The sequence below is a fragment of the Mus caroli genome, chromosome 8 (assembly GCF_900094665.2).
Source record: "Mus caroli chromosome 8, CAROLI_EIJ_v1.1, whole genome shotgun sequence".
Taxonomy (NCBI): Eukaryota; Metazoa; Chordata; class Mammalia; order Rodentia; family Muridae; genus Mus; species Mus caroli.
The window spans coordinates 97629809-97652166 of NC_034577.1; the positions used below are offsets into that span (position 1 = coordinate 97629809).

Consider the following 22358-nt stretch of genomic DNA (forward strand, 5'->3'; position numbering starts at 1 on the left):
CCTGGAACTCACTTTGTAGACCAGGCTGGCCTCGAACTCAGAAATCCGCCTGCCTCTGCCTCCCGAGTGCTGGGATTAAAGGCGTGCGCCACCATGCCAGGCTTTGTTTACCTTTTTAAACTTTATTTTCGGTGTATGTTTGTCCACATGTGTATATGTGCACCACTTATGTTCCTGGTGCCTGAGGAGGCCAAGAAAGAGCATCCAATTCTAGAAATGAAGTTACAGAGGGGGTTGTGAGCCACCATGTGGGTGTTCAGAACCTGGGTCCCCTGCAGGAGCTACAGTGCTCTGAACTGCTGAACTATCTCACCAGCCCATGGACTTTTGTTTCCTAAAGTTAACTTTTAGGGCAATCTTATGCATTGTATTTTGATTACATTGCCACACACACACACACACACACACACACCTGCATTATTTCTTGACCCCCTCTCAATCACACCTACTCCCATCTGCTACACCACTGAAGAAAAGTGTCTCCCCATGCCACTAGGGACATGTTCTGAAGCTTGATGCCTCTTCTTCCATTCTTTGTTTCCAAGGTTACCAGGAGGCAGGTGGGTTTTGCGCAATAAACCTCTGCCATCATATGCTGCTATCACAGACCCAATACTTTGGGGTCTCTCAGCTGTGGACTGGAACCTCCAAAACTCCAAACAAACCTTTCTCTTTCTCACTTGCATGCCTCTGGCATTTTCTTATTGTTACAGAAAACTGACTAATAGAGATGTGAAGGCTCCAGGAACCCAGGGTCCAACCTCGGCAAGCCTGCCTTCCACTGTAAGGTGCCAGACTCCGCGTGTTGCCTTTGTGACAGAGCACATCCCCCAGCCACATTGGTCTTCTGCGGTGGCACAGACAACAACCACAGCCTCCTCATCACACCACGGCAGGCTTCTGACATATCCCCAAACAGAAGAAGCTCTTGGTCCTTCTTCAGTTCCAAGCTTGTTCCAGCAAGACACATCAAGAAGTGCTCCCAGGAGGAACTGTTAACCAAACGGGAGACCAGATGAAGAAGGGGCGCGGCGGTGTGAGTACAGACCTAGTCCCAAAGAGAGCATCAGCCAGGTGCACAGGGGAACTCTGGTGCAATTACATCTTAGCGTTTGTCTGTTTGGAAAGGAAGGATGCTGGGGCTGTCACCTACACCAGGTATCACTGGCTGTGGGTGGAGGAAGCAAATTCTGGGCATCTGTTTTGTTTTTCCAAACAAGAGCTTGGAGATACACACACGCGCGCGCGCGCGCGCGCACATACACATCCCATGCTGACCTTGAACTCATGATCAGGCTATCTGGGAAATTTAACTGAAACTCAAGACTGAGATTCATTTAGTTACATGAATGAATTGATGAATGACCAGCTGGAGAAGCTGCGCAGGAGGCAGCGTCGTGGTCCAGGCTCGCCCGAAGAGCTGAGTGTCGTTTTCTCCGCTCTGCTCGCGGCCCCCCGCCGGAATGCAGAGTGCCCTGGAAGGAGGCGGAAATGAGCGCGCTCCACAGCTCTCCAGCCGAGTGTTTACTTAATTAGGGCCTGTATCCTGAGGCTCGTTTGTGTTTAACTGTCTGCCTAATGGTTTCGTCTGGCTCCGGGCCGGCGCTGGAGGAACTTTGGGGGTGAGGATAGGTCGAGCCACTCTGTCCCCTCTAGGTTAGAGCATTGAGCAGCTCCGGCGGGCACCTAGGATTTGGCAAGCGTCCCCAGCAGGAGAGCTGGACCACTAAGCTGCCTTGGGCTTTTTCTGCAAGTTGCCACCTCCTCCCACAGCTGCTAGGACTACGCGGATCACTGAAGACTCCAGAGATGGCAGATGCCGGCTACCCGCAGCGGCGAAATTGAAGGATTCTGACACTGCTCATTCTCTTAGTTGTGGAACTGGGAGCGCTAGCCAGTTCCCTAGCTGGCGAGGCAGAGAAAACTAAATGAGCCGCATCCTAGAGTCCTAATACCGACAACACTGAGCTCTTGCTCAGTGCCAGCTACTGAGTTCAGCGTTTTTAACACGTTAATCTGTTTAATCCTCAAGTACACATCTTCGTTTAATTCTAATACAGCCGAGCTCCTCTTCCTACACCCCCCCCCCGCGCTCTCTCTGTGTGAGTGAGAGAGAGAGAGAGAGAGAGAGAGAGAGAGAGAGGTGTGTTCATGAGTATGAGTAGGGGCCACGTGCATTGGCCGGAGGACAGTCTCTGAGACAATACAATCTTTCACCTTGTTTGAGATTGGGTCTCTGTTTGACACTGTATGAACCAGGCTGGCTGGCCTGCTGGCTTCCTTCTGCCCTCCCCCCATCTCTTCATAGGAGATCCTTACAGATGGGCTACTGCCATCCACATTCCGTGGAATCTGGGGACTTGAACTTGGGACTTACCAAAGCACATTATCCACTGAGCCGTCTCCTCTAGTCTAGTCCTTTATTTGAAACAAAGACTCACTATGTAGTGTAGGCTGTCTTTGAACTTGCAGTAATCATCTTGCCTCCACATCCCGTGCAGGGATTAAAGGCACACTCCTCTCCTGGCTCTAGTACAGTACTTTCAGAGGGTAGGTATCAAAATAATCCCAGTGACAGCTGAATAGGTAAGGGTTATGCCTCAGTAAAGGTGGGACCCGAGTCTAAATCCCACCCAGTAAATCGAGTAGAGCCAATGCTTGCCTGATTACATCATAAGTTCTACTGCTCAGCCAGAGACTTGGGTAGAAAGGACAGGTAGGTACAGGTTAATACTTGAAGGCAAACAAAACAAAACAAAACAAACATAAACCTCTAAAGCTGAGCTAGCTGGAGAAAAAGCATCATCCTGGGATCCTCTGGAGAGCAATGGAAGATGAGGCGCACTCGGAGAATGGGGTGGGGGGGGATACGTTGGTTCAGAAAGCTTGTCTCATCCAGGGCTGAGGCTGCAGCTCAGCAGTGGAGCACTTGCCTGGCAGGTGTGCAAGGTCATGCGTTCAATCTCCAGCATTGCAGAGAGGAGGGGCAGGGGATGGGGGAGAGATGCCTTTACAGGGAAAGGGCATGGGAAATGGGGCAGTTGGAGCCTGTGCACGGACGGGGGTGGCAAGTCTTAGTACTAGGTACAAGGTCTTAGTACTAGGAAGGTAGAGGCAGGGGAATCGGAAGTTCAAGGCCATCTCCAGGTGCATAGTGAGTTTCAGGCCAGCCTGAGACACATTACCCTTTTTTTTTAAAAAAGTCATCATTGTTAAGCTGGTCATTGTGGGTCATTGTCTTTTATCCCAGCAGTTAGGAGCCAGAGACGGAAGGTTTGAATGAATTCAAGGCCAGTCTGAGACTACAATGTGAGAGTCTGCCTCAAAACAAAAGAAAACAAACAAACAAAAAAACACAAAAAACAAACAAGCAAACACAAAAACGGGCAAAGGAGATGGTTTAGCAAGTAAAGCACACTGGAGAGATAGCTCAGAGGTTAAGAGCACTGACTGCTCTTCCAGAGATCCTGAGTTCAAATCCCAGCAATCACATAGTGACTCACAACCATCTGTAATGGGATCTGATGCCCTCTTCTGGTGTGTCTGAAGACAGCAACCGTGTACTCACATAAAATAAATAAATAAGTAAATACATAAATAAATGTTTAAAAAAAAAGTTTGAGCCCAGCAGGTAACGCACAGTCCTAATGGCCTGAGTTCAATCCCAGAACCCATTTAAAGGAGGAAGGCGAGAACCAACTCCACAAAGTCGTCCTCTGACCTCCACATGTGTGCGATGGGCCATTCACACATATGACAATAATAAATAACGCAAAAATCTCCATTGTTTGCATTTAACATAAAATTAAGGAAACATTTATATTTGGAGGAAGAAAACATTTATGTTGGGGGTGCCGGAAATAATGTGGCTAATAACAAATAGCTTGTGCCGGGCGTGGTGGCGCACGCCTTTAATCCCAGCACTTGGGAGGCAGAGGCAGGCGGATTTCTGAGTTCGAGGCCAGCCTGGTCTACAAAGTGAGCTCCAGGACAGCCAGGGCTACACAGAGAAACCCTGTCTCGAAAAAAAAAAAAAAAAAAAAAAAAAAAAAATAGCTTGTGCCCTACCTCAAGCCCTTTGAAGTTACTATGGCTTCCAAACTCTGGGACTTTCTGTAAAAGCTGCCTTCCATTTGTCCAGTTGCAAACGGAAGTTACTATTCTCTCACACGTGTATCAGATCGCGTACCGCGGTCCTTTGAGACCTCGATGCCACTTTTAAAACCCGGGAGCGCTCCCCCGCCCCCGCCCCCGCCTCTCCCCGGCCTAGTGTGAGAGGTAGAGAAAGTGGCAGAGGGCAGACCCCTCTGTAGCGGGTGTAAAGACACGCCCTGCCTCCATCAAAGCTTTGAACACAGCGCCTCCGGCAGCATGAATGGGGAGCCTCTGTTTTTTGTCGGGTTTCAGATGCGTCTCCACTTTTTTTTCCGTTGTAGCTGCCAGCAATGGAATATTTGTCTTCCCGTGCTGCAGAGGCTGAGGTGGAGTGGATTGGGGGTTTTGTTTTGTTAGATTATTTTCCATCGAAGCCAGAGACTGCAAGAGCCACGGGGTACCTTTCAGAAGTAGTTCCAGAAGAGCAGGGAGGACGGCGGAGGGCACCAGGGAGGACCATTAGGGGTTTCGAGAGTGCCTTCGGCAGGCTGGCCTCGACCCCACCTGCGAGGGGGCGGGACCTTGTGACGTTGGACCAATCAGCAGCTACCTGAGCGCACCTGGCCTCCTCCCGCGGGCTCCAGCGAGCCGCGGTGCTCAAAGCTGCACCCGGAGCTTAGCGGAGCGCGCCCCACCGTCGCGGCAGCCTTCTCACCTCCCTTCAGTCATGGAGCTTCTTAGTGGGCCTCATGCGTTCCTGCTCCTCCTGCTCCTCCTGCTCCAGGTACCACAGTGCTTTGCCATGGTCCTAACCCGGATTGCTCCCTGGAGGGCGGGTGGGGTTCTCACACTGCGGGCGTCGGGGGAGTCTTAGGGCTGGGCTCCTTGGGGCCAAGGTTGTCCCGGAGCGCTCCCCCCCCCCCGAGGACTCCCAAGAATGGGTGTACAGAACCAGGCATGCCTGTGACTCAGGCTCCTCTTTAACCCTTCTACCCTCACACTCAGGTTTGCTGGCTACGCAGCGTGGTCTCCGAGCCCTACCGAGCGGGCTTCATCCGGGAGGCTGGAGTGACCTTGGAGGTGGAAGGAACTGACCTGGAGCCGAGCCAAGCGCTGGGGAAAGGTAAGACCCCTCCCGGAGCCAGCCTGGATGGAGCCACAGTGCGGAAGACCACACGTGCTTCGCTTTACTGTGGCGCATCGGAAGGTTGTCTAGAGCAGAGCTGGGAAGTCTTGGAGCCACCCCACATCCCGGGGAGGCGTAGAAAGTGGCTCCTGGACTGGGCTGGGCGCGAGAAGGCTGAGCAACGGTGCGCCTACTAACGTCCAGCTCTTCTGTGCCTCGCTGCTGCTGTTGTTGCTTATCTTGACCTCTCGGTGCCTCGCGGCTAAGCCCCTCACCCAGCCCCGACGTGGAAAACTCTCCCGCCCCGCCACAGCAGAGGAATGCGCAGTGCACATTCCTCCCGCAACCCCCGCGCAGGTGTGGGGATGAACCGTGCCCTGAGCAGCCCCCTTTGCCCCTTCTCTGGCCCCCTTTGTGAACCGTGCTTTGTGTCTCCGACAGACAGACCGGGTCTGTTTCTCTTCTCCAGGCTGCCCTCCCCGCCCCCTTCTTCCCGGGCAGCTGGAATGCACTCTTAACCCTGCCATTCCCGGAGGGCCTGCTCCCCTGCAGCCTGCCTGCGAATGGCCTGGCACACCTGGGCGGAGGGCATCACGCACCGGGAACACTAGGTCCCTCACTCCAAGCGTCTTGGTACTAGGGTGTTAATTACTTGAGTCGCGGGGGAAGGGAAGGCAATCTGCGTCCCAAGCCGACCAGTGAGGGAGCGATCAAAGCACATTTTGATCTTTCTGTTGCGGATTTTCTCCACTCAAGTTCAAAAACATAAAAGTGGAGGGTCATTTCGGTACTGAGAACCACCAGTGTGTCATGAGACTCGGGCATCTATCAGCTGGTTGGCGGGCTCTTGACTACAGAGGACAGTGGGATTTTCTCGGGAGTTCAAACCCAAGTAGTTAAACCAGGAGTAAGTCGGATCCTTAAATTCCAGAGAACTTGTGAAGGGGATCTCTAGTTTCTGCTGACTTCCAAAAAGCATCTGCCACCTAGCATTTTCTAGTGCTTCTCACCTCAGGTCCACACGTCCACAGCTTGAATATGGGGGTGTCCATGCTGAGAGGCAGAATGACTTTCCTTTGTTTCTCCAAAAGAAAAGTGAGACCCTTGTGTCTGTAGAACGCCTTTTTAAAAAAGAAAAAAAAAATTTTTTTCCTCAAATAACTCTGCAGATTGACAAAACAATTAACACCCAGGCTAGGCTAGGTTCCTTAAAGGCTTGGCTGTAGGGAGCCAGAGCCCAGGCAGTAAGAGGCCATGCCTCATAAACTTTAAATTCTTGCACATGGGTTTATTACTGGCGGGCTAACAAACTGCAACTGAGCCAACCTGTAAAAATGTTAACTTGGCCAGGGCCCCAAATCCAATTCTGGCTCCCTGAGGAAGCTCTATGGCTGACCAGATCTCTGCCAAATCCACCTCCCCCCACCCCACGCCCCCACCCTGGCCCTCACCGCCACCTCCACATCCTCTACTGTATTCAGAGAGCAGGTATGGCTTTGAGTAGTGTCTTATCTTCCTTACTGAAGCAAAAAGTATCAGATTAGCCGTCACTTCCCTTGGCTTGAGGTTGCTGATCAGGGTTTTGATTACATGGTTGAGTTGGCCTGAGCTTCCTGGTGACATCACCAATTTTAAAACTTTTTTTTTTCCTAAGGAAATTCTGCTTTCTCTGATGTCTGGTTTATGATTGTGAAAATGGTAGGCTTGTACCAAGAATGTACCTGGTTAATAAAACAGAGAGTGGACTAATGTGCTTGGCACATCGTGATTTTCCTGACAAACACTACTGACTCTCGGGACAGACTTCCCTGGAAATGGGAAATCACTTTGGTCTTGAGTGAAAGCAAGTTTCCGGTCCACTTAGTGCTAGTAAGTTGAGACTTTGCAAACTAGATGGTGTGCTTACAGTCCCAGCTGCTTCAGAGACTGAGACAGGATCTCTTGGTCCCAGGAATTTAGCCCAACATAGAGACTATAGCAAAATCCTAGCTCTTTTTTAAAAAATTACTTAGTTTGCTGTGGTGATGCATGCCTTTAATCCCATCAGGAGCCATAGGCAGATGCTCTCCCAGGCCAGCCAGGGCAACATAGTGAGACCCTTTATCAAAAAACCAAAACGAACAAAAAACACCCAATAAGAATATTTATTTGTGGCCAGAGTGCATTCAGAAGTCTATTTTTCTTCCCTCTGTGGCTTCCTGATATTGAACTCAAGTTTTCAGGCTTGCTCAGCAAACTCTTTCATCCACTAGCCCAAGTGTATATGAGAGAGAGAGAGAGAGAGAGAGAGAGAGAGAGAGAGAGAGAGAGAGAGAGTTTGCATGTATGTATGTGCAGCACATGTGTGCCTGCAGAGGCAGAAAAGGGTTCCAGTTCTCTGGTACTGAAGGTATAGAGATTGAGAGCCTCCTGATATGGGTGCTGGAAGCTGAACCCAGGTCCTCTGCAGAAACAACTGGCACTCGTAACCACTGAGCCATCTCTCCAGCCCAAGCGACAGTCTCTTAAAAATAGCTAAGTGCAGCTGTGGCTTTAGCTCAGGGGCAGAGTAAGGCCTTGGGTTTGATACTCAGCACTATAAAACTAAACTTCATCAACTTAAATCAATGAAACTTCCCCAACAACAACAAAAATATGCAGGTCTCATTCCCCAGTATCTTTCCTCCTAGTCTTCAGCTGACACTAAATTCCCACCCTAACTCCCCAATTCTTGAAACATCAGCGTCCCTGGATCTGACAGGGCTAGAAGACTTATCCTGCAGGTACATACAAACCCCCAAGTTTGGCCAAACAAACAACACTTTTCCATATTACAACCCTCCCTCCTTGCCCCTGGGTTATGAATATTACAAGCAGCTATGAAGTTGAGCTCAAAGAAATGAACTGGTATAATTAACGCCTTGTTTGTGTGTGTGTGTGTATGTGTGTGCGCGCGCGCGCGCACGCCCGCCTTTCTCTTCAAAGCCCTTCTACAACTCTGAGCTTGCTCTACCTTCTTAACATTCCCTTGAAGTAGGTAAGGTGAATATTAAATACTTTGAGGTCTTAGTTTCAGAGGTGGAACTTAAGAAACCCCGTAAGAAGTTTTAAAGATGGAGAAACAAAGGCTCAGCTTCCTGGTTTTAATTTGTTCAACAGTTCATAAACATCTTTGAGTTCCCAGATAGAACTTTTACCTGGTGCTTGCCCAACACCCAGTAAGTCCATTGGAAGAAATCAAGACTCCCTTGTGAAGGTCAGCCCTTTTTTTTTTTTAACCCCTGCCCCAACCCCTTTTTTAAAGATAGGATCTCATTTACGTAGGCCTGGCTAGCCTGGAACTTTGCAAAGAAACTCCTGTGACTGTGGTTTCACCAGAGTCATTGTGCAGTGCCCAGCTAGGACTTGAATGTAAATTTTTGATTCCCATGGTGTGTGGAAGGAAGAATCAAAATGCTGGGTCTTGAGTCTCACAGCCACCAGTCACAATCCCTACCCTACTCCTGTGAGCACTTAGTTGTTTGTTTGTTTGTTTGTTTGTTTGTTTGTTTGAGACAGGGTTTTGTTATGTAACCCTGCCTGGCCTAGAATTCACTATTTAGACCAGGCTGGCCTTGAACTCACAGATCTGCCTGCCTCTGCCTCCTGAGTACTGTGGATAAAGGTGAGCCCATGCCCAGATAGTCAGATGTTTTCATTATAGCATTTTTCAAAAACATTTCTCCACAGGGAGACGCAGCATCTCCAAGGGCCCTAATATTAGGGGTTTTACTAGAGAAGTTAATCTTGAGGGGAGGGGAACAGAACTGTTCCTCTATTCTGGCCCCTCCCATGGGAGATTCCTAGCCCTTCAAGTGTGATCTGGGAGCACGGACAAATAAGTGATCAGCGTGAACTTGTGAGATATGAGTTGAGTTATTAGAAGTGATGGACCACAGTCACCTTACCTGTAACCCTGGGCCTTTCTATGCCCCACACAGCTCCCAAATAAGGACACAGGGACTTACTAAATTTATTATAAACTTTGGGCACTGCACACAGCCATCCATTGGATGGAGCACAGGGTCCCCAGTGAAGGAGCTAGAGAAAGGACCGAAGGAGCTGAAGGGGTTTGCAGCTTCATAGGAGGAACAACAATATGAACTAACCAGTAACCCCAGAGCTCCTTGGGACTAAACCACCAATCAAAGAAAACACATGGTGGGACTCATGGCTCTAGCTGCATATGTAGCAGAGGATGGCCTAGTTGGTCATCGGTGGGGGGAAGAAGCCCTTGGTTCTATGCTCTAGTATAGGGGAATGCCAGGGCCAGGAAGCTAGAGTGGGTGGGCTGGTGAGCAGGGGGAGGGGATAGGGGGTTTTCAGAGGGGAAACCAGAAAAGGGGATAACATTTGAAATGTAAGTAAAGAAAATATCTAATAGCCGGGCGTAGTGGCACATGCCTTTAATCCCAGCACTTGGGAGGCAGAGGTAGGCAGATTTCTGAGTTTGAGGCCAGCCTGATCTACAGAGTGAGTTCCAGGACAGCCAGGGCTACAAAAAAACCCTTTCTAAAAAAAAAAAAAAAGAAAGAAAGAAAGAAAGAAAGAAAGAAAGAAAGAAAGAAAGAAAGAAAGAAAAATATCTAATAAACTTTGGGCACTATAGCTGGGCAGATTACTAGCTATTCTAATCTGACAATGCTGGCCTGGCCTATGTCTCACTAGTCACCTGTCCCTCTTATTCTGTTCCGGCACCTGCTTCTTCTTCGTGTTGGACTGGAATTTGCCTCTGCTTCCCATCTGAGGCCCTCTCTTTCTGCTCGGAAGTCCCACCTTAACCCTCCAGCCCAGCTATTGGCTGTTCAGCTTCTTTAATTGACCAGTCAGAAGGTGATAGAGAAGATGTTTACAAAACAATGAGGCAGGAGATGCTTGACAATACCCACATCCACCCTGAAATCAGATCTCTGACTTCTGGTTCAGAAATCAGCATTTGAATAAAACAAGACAGTCTTTACCAGGTGTGCAAACAAAGATTATCCCAATTGAGAGAAGCAGCTTTAAGACCTTAGTCAGAGACACTCACTCTATCAGTCAATTCTTAGGAAGCCTTTGGGTAAGTTTGAAGGCTAATGGCAGCTCTGAGTTCTTTAGTGACCTTGGCTGAGTCTGACTTAGTTTCAAGATGGCTGTGTTTAGCTCAGCTTTTGGTATAAAAACCACCCTTAGTTTGGAGTTTCTTCATTCTTTCAGTAAATGTGTAATTGATCATCTGTATATTTCAGGGGTATCTAAAGCAGTGAACTAAACAAAGTCCCTGCCTTTGGGAAGCTTACAGTCTGGTGTGAGCTATATTTTAATCCTTTGCAAAGCAGGTGCTAGTTACCTTCCCCTTCCATGTAAAATGGAGTCACTGGGGCACTCTGCAGTAACTCCAGGATGCAGAACCCGGTTGGCTGCCTCCATAGCCCAAGGGGATTGAGTCTATAGTGCCCCATAAATCTGCCTCAGAGGAATGAGTGGTAGGGAACTGGGGTTTGGAGCCCGGCCAGCTGCCTTCCTCCCTCAGCAGAGGGGAGGGCTGGCTGCTGAAGACTCTGCTCTCTATCACCATCCAGTGTGTCTGGGGAGCCAGTCTCAAACCTCTCATCACGTCCTCTCATAACACTCTGTTCCTAGGTTACCCAGAATGAGTGTCCTCGCCTCTGCTTCGTAGGAAGGTGGACAGTGAATAACTAGAGCCAGAAGCTAAAGTGGTTTTTAGAATGTTTGGAGGAGAGGGCCTCCCCTGCCAAGATCAGTGAGGCATCTGTCCAGAGACTTGATGTTGAGGGCTGGCAAGATGGCAGCATGTTAAGGCCCTTGTCACCGAGCCCAGTGACCTGAATTTGATCCCTGGGACCCACATGGTGGAAGGAGATAACCATTCCTGCAGGTTGTCCTCTGACCTCTCACCAGGTCACATGCCTTTCCCTCCTCCCCCTCCATAGCTAACTAAATAAATATAATTTTAAGAAAAGAGTTAACTGTGCTGGAATAAGTACCAAAGTACTTATTGACACATCACCAGCTGAAGATACCTAGGTACCAGCACACAGACCACTGGCGTCACCAAAAACTTAGGTGACCCTTGCCCAACAACACCCTTCTCTCAAGATAACCACTGTTCTGGCTTCGGATACCATAGACTACTTTACCTACATTAGAATTTTATGTATGCATCATAATGAGGTGTGCGTCCTCAGTTCAACACCCGCCCCACGCCCCGCCCCGCCTCTGCCATGCCCCGCCCCACGCCCGCCCCACGCCCCGCCCCACTTTAGGCTGCTCTCATTGTGTAGTTGAGGCTAGCCTCGGAGTAATGAGTTTCTTTCTTTGTCCTCTTTAGTGCTGTGATTACAGGCACGTGCCAGGGATACGTGAGTGAGCAAATGTACGAAAGCCCCGAGCTTCGGAGGCCACTGTGAGAGAAAAGGGGAGTGGGAAGTGAGACCGAGCTAACAAGGGAATACCATAGGAAACGAACGATGTCTCAGCTAGAGGCCGAGAAACGGCTAGAGTGCTGGACTCTAGCCGGGATGGCAGGGGATGTTCCTGCAGGTGAACAGCATGGGCTCTAGGGTTTTAACTACATCCTATATGGCTGGGCCATAGGATTTAAGGCGGGAGAGCAATCGAGAGCTGTTTGGGAGTGTCTGAGCCTGATGTTAGCAAGGTGATGTTAGGGAAAGGCAGGCCGGATGCTTGGGCACGGTCCTAGCCTCACAGAAGTCCTCCTGAGCCAAGGTGCTGGCCTCGCCCACGCTACCACCCGCTTCCTGGCTTTCCTCACACCAGCCGATGTGTCTTGCGTTGAGCCTTGCCTCTCACTTCATTGATTTGGGCAGAGGAACTGGCAGGAAAATGGTCAAAAGCTATCAGCCGAAATGACATTTCTTTTATTTTTTTATAATGTTTATTATTATTATTATGATTAATATTTATTTGTCTTGTATTCGTGTGCGTACATAGATGCATGAGTGGCGGTCAGAGAGCAACTTGCAAGAGTTGACTTCTCTCCTTCTGCCCTGTGGGATCCAGGGAGCAAACTGGGTCAGTCAGGCCTGGTGGCAAGCACCTTTATCCACCGACTCGGCTTGCCAGCCCCTGAGTCCATTTTTTTTGAGAGCTTACTGCATTCCAGAACCACACTTGCTACTTTAAGCCCCTTTAATCCTCCAAGAGCCCCAGGGCAGGGGGAATGGGCCCCATTTAGCTAGACTACCTACATTGGTAATTTTGTACATTAGCTGGAAAACCTACATTAGTAATTTTGTGACTTGCCCAGTGTCATCTACTAGAAAGTTGTGAGATCCGGCTTTGAACCTCCCTAAGGATACAGTACTAACCATGTGGGAACCCAAGTGGCTGAGGGAAAGCAATGGCAAAGTCCTCTGGCCCCAGACAAGCTAGGGGAAGATTGGAAATAGTTAACTTCTGACTCAGGAGCCTTGAATTCCTGTTCCCTCCCCTGGCTTCTGTTAATCACCAGGAACTTGGAGTGGTGGTGGGGAAACGCTTGTATCCAACAGCCCTGGCTTCTCCTTAGGATGGGGGAGTTGGGGGGGGTGGCGGGGTGGAGTTCAGATACCAGGCCTGACCCGGCTCAGACTGACATTCTTAGCAGACACTGCCACTGGCAGTTTATCTTCTGCCTCTCCTCAACCCTCACCTCCCACCCCTGGCCCTGGATAGGAGAGCTTGAACGACCCCACCCCCTTCTTGTCTCCTCCACTACCAAATTCCAAACCAGAAGCATCCATATCGGTGGTCTAGAAACCACCATATGCTACCCAGGCTGCAGTTACCTCCGTCTTGCTGGGCTGCTCAGAAACACCTCATCCTAGGAAAGCCAGCCCGGTGAACAGCTTCCTTTCTCTTTGACTGGTTCTTTGGTTTCACCGCTTTGGCTTCATCACTGACTAGCCACAGAGGGGAAGGCTCTGAGCCACACGGCCAGTTGGTGGGAAAACCTCTTTCAGTGAGGAGATGTGCTGGGCTGCTTCCCCTCAGGACTTGAATGGAGAACTCCAGGCTAAGGAGATGTAACTCCAGGCCTTCCTTCCCCCACCGCCCCCCCTTAACCTGAGGATCCCATCTTTGCCCATTTGAGAGTGCTTCAGGGCCAGGCATTGAGGCACATGCCAGAGATCCAAGTACTTGGAAGTTGGAGACAGGAGAATAGAGGGAGCCTGAAAACTGGGCATGATGGTGCATGCCTATAATTTTAGTACTCAAGAGTCTGAGGCAGGAAGACTGTGGGGCGAGGCAGCCTGCTCTACATAGCAAGACCTTGTTTCAATAAATACATGAAGAGACTGTGTAAGAGAATTGGAGGTATAGCTAGATCAGTGGTAGAAGACATGAGTAGCAAGATTTTAATTCTAGAATTATGTGTGTGGGGCGCTGGTACATATTTCTAAAAAGATTCTCTTAACACTTGAGACAAGAGTATTGCTATGTAACTCAGGCTAGCCTGGAACTGGAGACCTTCCTGCCTCAGCCTCCTAGGTGGTGGGATTACGTGAGTATTGTACCAAGCCTGGCTTACTCTCTCGAATTAGAGAACCACAGCCCTTTTTCTGGTCTGTCTTCTGTTACGTATGCATGCGTGTGTGCCATGGAGGTCAGAAGGCAGCTTGCAGGAGTTGGTTCTCTCCTTCCACCATGTGGGTTCTGGGCATCCAACTCAAGCTGTTAGACTTGGAAGCGGTCACCTTGACCCACTGACCCACTGACCCAGGTCATTTCATAGGGAAATACGACCTCCTATCTAAACTGAACATGTAGCACGGGTCTAATCCTCCCCGGTGCTTGGAAGCTGAGGTGAGGACCATGAGTTAATATCAACCTGGACTGTATAGCAAGGCCATGTGCCCCACCCCCACGTTCCTTTAGACGCTGGTTAAACTGGTCAGAACGGACAGACATACTATACAGCTGAGCACTCAAAGGGGAACTTTCTGTCTGATGCTCACCCCAGACTCTGTGACCTGGGACAAGTTCCTCGACATGCCAGCTCCAGACCTGGCTGTTCCGAATGCCCCCATGCCCTAGGGTTCTGAGGAGATAAGACTCTGCTTAGACAATTAGCCGGTTGGAGGGTCTGCTGAAGGTCCCATGCCCCTTGGCACTTCCTGGGTGTCCTGCTTCAGTCTGGCTGCTGGCTGAGCTACCTTCTCAGAACAAGCCCTATCTTGTTCCTTCAGGCATGAGGTAAATAGATGCTTGTGGGATTCCTATGTACAAGCCAGAACAGGACACCAGGCCCGCACCCTGCCCTCTCCCTATGCAGTCCCTCAGCCCAGGTTCCCAGCTAACTCCCACCCCGCACCCCCCTTTTTTTCTAGTTTCTTTTTTATGGTCTTTATTCCATTCCAGAATTTTCTTCCATTTTTCCCCAGCTTGGGCTTAGCCCTGCACCCACTGCTTCATCCCTGCCTTCAGCCTCTGAGCCAGTAATTCACAAGTTTGGCTGATAATCAAAATTCTCTGAGGAGTCTTTTATCTTTTAAACACCCTGCTCCCATATATGTTATTTTATATCATTTATATAGGGCTGAGTGGTTGTTTTAAGTCTTTTTTATTTATAATTAAGTATGTATTTGGGTATGTGACTGTATGTGGGTAGTGTGGGTGCTCACAGAAGCCAAGAGCCTTTAGATCTTGTGGATCACAGCTGGCATTAGGGACAGTCGGGAGCCACCTGGTATGGGTGCTGGGAACCAAACTCAGATCTTTTGTGAAGCAGTGTATGCTCTAAATTGCTGCCATCTTCCCAACCCCCTGAGGTTTTTAATTAAACCGCATATATGTGCTACCCATAGATAGAAACATTTTTACAGTAAAATGTATGGCACTGCCTCTGTAACAGGGATGGCTCTAAAGACCTGATATGTACCATTAGCTCATTAAACTCTGTGTTTGAGGGAGGTTCCATCACTCCATGTTGGAGCTAAAGTCAGTTAAGTCGTTCCCCACTCCGCGGGCCACACTGATCTCAGCAGACAGAGTTTAGACTTAGCAGCTCGACTCCCTGTCAATAGCAGCAAATCATAAATAAATAGAGGATAGTTTTCTTTCCAGGATACTACTCTCTATGGGCAAACACAGCTAGTGGCTTAATATATTCCTATTTTGTAGACCTTTTTCATTTTTTAAAAAATATTTATTTGCGTGTGTGGACGAGTTGGCAGAGTCGGGTTTCTTGAGATCTTTTCTGGAACGTGGGTGCCAGGGATTGAACTTGGGTCCTCAAGTCTTGGCAGCAGGCTCATTTACCAGCTAAGCCATCTCAGTGGCCCCACGTGTATATCTTTGTCTGTACAAAGACATGAGCACACATGCGGGAATTTTAAACAACTGGACTGTGTCTCGCATCCGTATAACTGCACAGCTTGCTTTGTTAGCTTAGAGAAGCAGGCATCTTTCCAGATTGTAAAATGTACACCTATCATGATTTTAACCACTCTGGAGTCTTCCAGTGGTGGACGGGACATGATTTATTTGAGCCAGCTCTCTGTTTTTATCTTTTACAGATGTGGTAGTGGGAAGGAGTTAGCACCAAAATTGTGAAGTGTTTGGATTTTTAGTAATCTATCAGGGGTTGCCTTATTAGGAAAGACAGCCGGCCCAGCCGAAAGATGATGGAGTGAGCTATGCATCTTAACCCTGTCCAGATGAACTGAGCTTTTTATGGCCAGACTCTGCTGCAAGCCCAAGATAAGGCGTCTGCACTGTTTAAAACTCATTAGTTCTCACAGTAATGTATTTTTTTTCCTGATGGCTCAATGAGTGTTTCAAAAGCATTCAAAATCACCAAAAATCAAGACAATATAAAGCTGTATGACAGAGAAGGAAATCGCCAGATGTATTCGTGCGGCATTCTTTCCCGGGACTGCTCAGAGCTTGAAAGCGTGGTTCCAACAGAGCAAGAAAGAAAACATATTTCCCCCACTTACATTTTTCTTTAGACTTCAAATTCTGCTAGCAGGCCCTTTGCCCAGTAAAAGTTGGTTTCCGTATTTAAAGCAGACATTCACTTCTGATCTTATTTTTCCCTTGAAAGAGATTTATACATTCTTTCTTAATCCGAGATAGTGCTGTGGTAGACAGTCCTGTGCGGGGCACAGTTGCGTTGATGTAAAGGGTACATTCCAGAAAGCTTCAGATAATTCATAACGCCCAGGATTTGAGACATGCTTCCATAGTGAACTGTGTGTATGGCTCAGGGCAGCTGGGGCTTGACAGTCCCACAGCCTTTGCAACCACATGGTGGCTCACAACCATCTGTAATAGGATCTGATGACCTCTTCTGCTGTGTCTGAGAACAGCTACAGTGTACTCATATACATAGAATATATAATTCTGTTTTTGGTTGGTTGGTTGGTTTTTCGAGACAGGGTTTCCCTGTATAGCCCTGACTGTCCTGGAACTCGGAAATCCACCTCCCAAGTGCTGGGATTAAAGGCGTGCACCACCACTGCTGGGAAATCATTCTTTTAAAACAAAGAAAGGAAAGACAAAGATGATGAAGAAGATGATGATAAAGTAAAATTGCACTTTAGTAAAGGAATCAAATAAGTATGTAAAACTACAGAAACGCTCACAGTCAGCTATTGGATGGATCACAGGGCCCCCAATGGAAGAGCTAGAGAAAGTACCCAAGGAGCTAAAGGGAACTGCAACCCCATAGGTGGAACATTATTATGAACTAACCAGTACCCCAGAGCTCTTGACTCTAGCTGCATATGTATCAAAAGATGGCCTAGTCGGCCATCACTGGAAAGAGAGGCCCATTGGACTTGCCAACTTTATATGCCCCAGTACAGGGGAATGCCAGGGCCAAGGGGTGGGGGTGGGTGGGTGGGGGACTGGGGGGGGTAGTGTATTGGGGACTTTTTGGATAGCATTGGAAATGTAATTGAGGAAAATACCTAATTTTTAAAAAAAAAGGAAAAAAAACTACAGAAACACACACCTACCAACGGGAGGCTGCGTGGTTTATAATCTGAGCACTGAGAAGATGAAGTTCTGAGGATTGTGACTTTGAGGCCAGCCTTGGTTACATAGTGAGATCTTGCTTCAGAGAGAGAGGGGAGAAAGGTGGGGGGAGGTAAGAGGCGGAAAAGGAGGGGGGACAATGTGGCTAGAAAGTGGAGGTAAAGATCATATATCAATGGTTTTGAGGGCTGTTGTTTGTTTTAAAGACAAAAACACACCTCCCTGCTCACTCACCCCAGGTAGGGAACCCACAACAGGCCAAAATGCAGATACTACCAAAGTCCACCTTGGTGAACCAATGAGTTTTATTATGGTTACTAATGGGGCGCGGGGGTGTTACCTACAGGAGCAGAAATTACTCCAGAGACATTTACATCACCAAAGCCCGCCCTAGCATGTATCACAGCTCACAAAGCTGGGAACTGGAGCTTTGAACAGCTCAACAGCTTAGAAAGTGTCCTTTCCAAGGGACTCTGGTCTAAACCACTTCCAGGCAGCTGGGCTGGCCTGTCTTCCAGGCAGCTGGGCTTTCTTTTCTCCTTACTCTGGCAGGGAGGGGCCTAGTGAATCTGGTCAGTTTCAGGTACTTCCTGAAGGTATCTTGAGTTGCTTACCTTCCTGCTCAAGGAGCTCCCCTGCAGGATAGAATGTTTTGATCTAGGAGACTGCTGCACAGGAGGATGCCTACATGAGTTTATGTGCACCTATGTGCACAGAGTGCAGACGCCTTCACAAGATGAGTGCTCAGGAACTGACTCAGAAGAATGTACGGAGGTCAGTAGCAGAAGATGTGTGTGTTTGTTTTTTATTTTAGTGTGCGTTATTGTTGTTAGCCTGGAACTTACTATGTAGACCAGGCTAACCTTGAACTCACAAAGATCTACCAGCCTCCGCCTCCTTATTGCTAAGGTAAAGGATATGCACATCTTTAAAATATGGATGTTTTTAAAAGTTTAGTGATGGTTTTATCAGCTGTGTTTGTGACACTTGCTCTGGACATTCTGGTCATAACAGGAATGAACTGTGAAATATAAAAATGAGAGAGCAGCATTTTGTCCCCGGCATTCAGCAGTGGAACAGAAGTTCAAGGACTTCCTTGGTTATATAGCGAGTTCACGCCATCCTGGGAAACAAGAGGAGAAAAAAAAAAGCCATTTTAAAAATGGTATTTTGGACCTCGTGAGATGGCTCAGAAAATACAGATGCTTGCTGTGCCTCAATTCAGCCCCCAGGACATACAGGAAGGTAGACAGAGAGAACTGTCACCACAAAGCTGGCTCGATGTCATACACACACACACACACACACACACACACACACACACACCCCACCCCGTACACTCAAATCACGCACAAACACACAACCATAAATTCCCAAATTTTAATAATTGTATTTGGACTTCCTCTCTAGCAATGCCACTTTTTAACACTTTATATTTCTGTTCTGAATAATTTACCTTCTTGCCTTTTTTGTGTGTGTTTTGTTGTGGAGACAGGATTTTTACATTATAGCTCAAGCTGGCCTTGAACCCACTATGTTCCCCTGGCTGTCCTCCTGTGTTGGTTTTTCCAGTCCTAAGATTTCAGGCTTGCACAACCACACCTTTTTTTTAAAGCATATCTCCCAGATTCTTCTTCTCCTTTCAATCCATCCAAGTGTCTCACATCAGTCTGCCCAAAACCAGCTTTCCCAGTTTCTCCTCCAGCACTTTTAGACTATGGTAGCTGGGAAGGGGCTCCAGGCTGAGGGCCTCAGGTTGCATCGGGCTCTCTGCAAGATCAGTCCTGCAGTCTCTATCAGTCCTGCAGAAATGAGGGTGATCTGATACCTAACCTCACTCCCGGAGGTGGTCGTACAACCTGTGGGAGCTTTACACACACACACACACACACACACACACACCTATCCTACAGGAGTTTATAAAGCCACTACTAGTGGTGGGCATGACTTCCACTTTAGTTCCATCATCAGCACACTGCAGACCCCTTAAACATCCAGAAGACAGTGTCAGGGTCTCATGCTGGAATTCCGGCCTGTCCAGTATAGAAGCCCTGGAGACGAAGCACTGGTACACCCCAAGTGTGCGAGAGACTAACTTCAGTGAAGCTAGTGTGTGTGGGTATGGACCTCCCAGCATGCCCCGGGGCAGCTTCTGAGTCAATCAAAAGCACTGGGAATCCCAGCCTGCATATCAGAGATACATTCCCAGCATGCTTTTCTGCCCTACGGCCTTTCCCCATTAGTCCGCTCAGTTCTAGTCTTGCTCATTTTTCCCCCCTCTCCTCTTGCCTTAGCCTTCGGTGTTAGTATATATAAGACTGTGCCACCGCCGCCACCGCCATCTTGGTATCCCTTTGTTTGGAAGATGTCTGACGGTTAGGGTTCAAAGCTCGGGCGCCTTCTTGGTTCTAGGGCTCAGCTCTGTCTCTCCTGACTTGTGCCGTGTGAAATTATTAATATTGTATAATTAATTGTTAATATTGTTGGAGGAGTCCTATAAATGGATCATTGCGACCTTTTCTCTGCTTTGTAGAGCACTGGTTCCCATTGGGGGTTTCTTTTATGGTATTTGAGGCTGTAGTGTAGACATTTGAGTGCCTGTAATACGGCCTAATTAAGCATTCATTGAAAGGTTATTGAGTCCTTCTTTTTTCTCCTATTTAAGCAGCAGACTTGAGGATCCTCAGCAATCTGGTTTTTACCACACCTGGGATGGTTTCTGGCATCATACCCGGGCTAAAGGGCTTATTTATGGATTCCTAAGTGATAGAAAAATATGTTTCCATTGCTGCCTGTCCCAGCAGTGTACAGCAGCACCTGGTTTCCCTCTCTCCCCGTAGCAGTCCACAGCACTTGACCTTTAACTAGCCTTTCTCAGTGGGTTGTTTTCTCATCTACATACAGCTTTACTTAGGAAAGTCCCAGGATCTTTCCGGTCAGTTCCACGTGCCTTTCCCCTGAGCTGTCTTATCCTACCCCTCATTCGGAAGCCTGTTCACTGTATAAGGTATATCCAAGACAAACTAGGATGGAGGCTTTGAATGCATTCTCTCCTGACACTCTCTTGGATGCCCTGTGGCCACACCCTGATCAAACAGCTACTTTCCTTGTCTTCTAGTCAGTTACCCGACACCAGCAGGTCAGTTGGCCAGGACTGATCACTGAAGGTCTTGGGTCCTCAGAGAGATGGATGGTTTGGTTTTGCCAGAACATCTGACGGAATTGGACATTGGAACTGTGTAGCACCTCCATGTTGTGATGAAGGTCAGATCCTCCCCTTTTAAGAGTGTTTCCGGGCCGGGTGGGTGGGTGGTGATGGCGCACGCCTTTAATCCCAGCACTTGGGAGGCAGAGACAGGTGGATTTCTGAGTTCGAGGCCAGCCTGGTCTACAGAGTGAGTTCCAGGACAGCCAGTGCTACACAGAGAAACCCTGTCTCAAAAAAACAAAACAAAAAAAAACAACAACAACAAAGAGTGTTTCCGTGGGGTTGGGAGGGAGGTGTCTGGGCATTTCTGACCTAAGGGAAAACAGATGTCTCCAGCACAGTGTCCATCAGTTTACAAAGAAACTTCCTTTCTTCCCCAGCTCTCTTAGCAAGTTGTATAGTGCTCTCAGTTTTACGATCTGTGGCCAGCCTTCACAGAATGACTTTAAAAGAGGAGTTTTGAACCTAAGCTAGGGACTCCAGTTCCATCGAGTGTCTCCTATCTAGGGCGGAAACACTGGACTCCTACCTTTTTTTGATTGTGCTTGTTAACGTTACTTTCTATGGAAACAATCCCAGCTGAACGCCGTTCCTTTCCCTGGGTCCGGCAGGCACATCTTCCCTCTTAGAGGACTCAGGTTAAAGTTCATTTCCTTCTGTGGGGAAAACAGGCTACGGCTGTCAAGTGCCTGAGGCCTGGGGTGGGAATGGAAGTCAGAACCCTGTTGAGGTCTTTGTTTTCCAGCTTAGCTCGCTGGAACTCATCAACTTACCTCGGGGAAGATAGTGACACAAGCCCATTCATGCCCCCGTGAGTTAGCTAAGACGTGTGGCCTGGCAGCCTTACCACCGCCAGAAACAGGCATCATTCCTTGAGGAAGGTGAGGCCTGGGCAGGATGTGTGGTAGAAAGACCTGGTTTGAGATCAGCTTCACCTTGAGACCATGGCCTAAAGCCATTGGTTCCAGGAAGCATCTGCAAGGAAGCTGTGGTGATTTGCCTCAGGACTTAACTTGTCAGCAGTTTCTCTGTGATGCCTAACTTAGAAAGAAAGTGACTCATGTCTTCACAGATGCCCCGGCAAATCTCCCTGGAAAGGTCACTGTGTCTGTGAAATGTCCAGCCCCTGCCTCTTCCCAGTGAGCCACACAGACCCCCACAAGCAGACCTTCCCAGAGACAGACTGAGCCAGGTTTCCTCTATGTCCTTGAGCACCGGGCATCTACTTCTCTGTACTTAATTCTTCAGGTAAATCCCGGTCGCAGGTTAGCCCCTCTGCAGGTTGGGAGGTAGGTTTTCTGTGGTTTAGAAAAGACTAGCTGTGGAGAGGGTGCGAGCTGGAGAGATGGTGCAGAGGTGATGAGCATTGGCTGTTCTTCAGAGGACTCAGGTTCTGTTTTGGACACCTATGTAATCACTCACGACCCTAGGTAACTGCAGTTTCAGAGTATCTTGCGCCCTCTTCAGGCATGTGCAGGTACTGCATGCACTTGTGTGCACATTCTCTTTTAAAAAGGCCAGCTGGATTGCACACACCCCTTATCCTAGTACAAGGCCGGCCCGAGGCAGGAAATGACAAGTTTAAGGGCAGCCTGAGCTGCATGGCAAACCTTATCTCAAAAAAAGAAGGGACCAGAAAAATGGCACAGTGGGTACAAGTACTTACTCTGTAGGCATGAGGATCTGAGTTTGAACTCCCACGTAAAAGTCTGGCATGGTCGTATGTGCCCATAACTCAGCCAGCACTGAGGGTAGAGACTGGCTGCTCCTGAGGGTTTGCCAGCCAGCCAGCCAGCACAGCTGAACTTCCCATTTAGTCAGAGACTCTTTGGCCTTCACGTGTGTGTTTATGCACCATACACATATGTGACACCCATATACACAACATAAATTTGGGGGATGGAGTCTAGGGCTTGATGTAGACAC

General features: G+C 48.5%; 2 protein-coding genes across 4 annotated transcripts in view; both read left to right on the forward strand.

Annotated features, from left to right (window-relative positions):
* LOC110299615 overlaps window positions 1-3329 on the forward strand; it is a 9064-nt gene extending 5735 nt beyond the window's left edge. Inside the window, exon 3 of the mRNA XM_021169343.1 lies at window positions 714-3329. Coding sequence (XP_021025002.1) covers window positions 714-999 — 286 coding nt within the window. The 3' untranslated portion in view covers window positions 1000-3329. The remainder of the gene's footprint in view (window positions 1-713) is intronic.
* Window positions 3330-4718: 1389 nt separating this feature from the next.
* Window positions 4719-22358, forward strand: part of Cdh3 (cadherin 3) — a 45842-nt gene continuing 28202 nt past the window's right edge. For 2 of the 3 annotated variants that reach the window (XM_021170340.2, XM_021170341.2), the window contains exons 1-2: window positions 4719-4879; window positions 5101-5218. In XM_021170340.2, the coding sequence (XP_021025999.1) occupies window positions 4823-4879; window positions 5101-5218 (175 nt within the window). In that variant the 5' untranslated portion in view covers window positions 4719-4822. Of the gene's footprint in view, window positions 4880-5100; window positions 5219-20447; window positions 20489-22358 lie in introns of those variants that run through there. The other variant, XM_029480319.1, reaches the window with a different exon arrangement.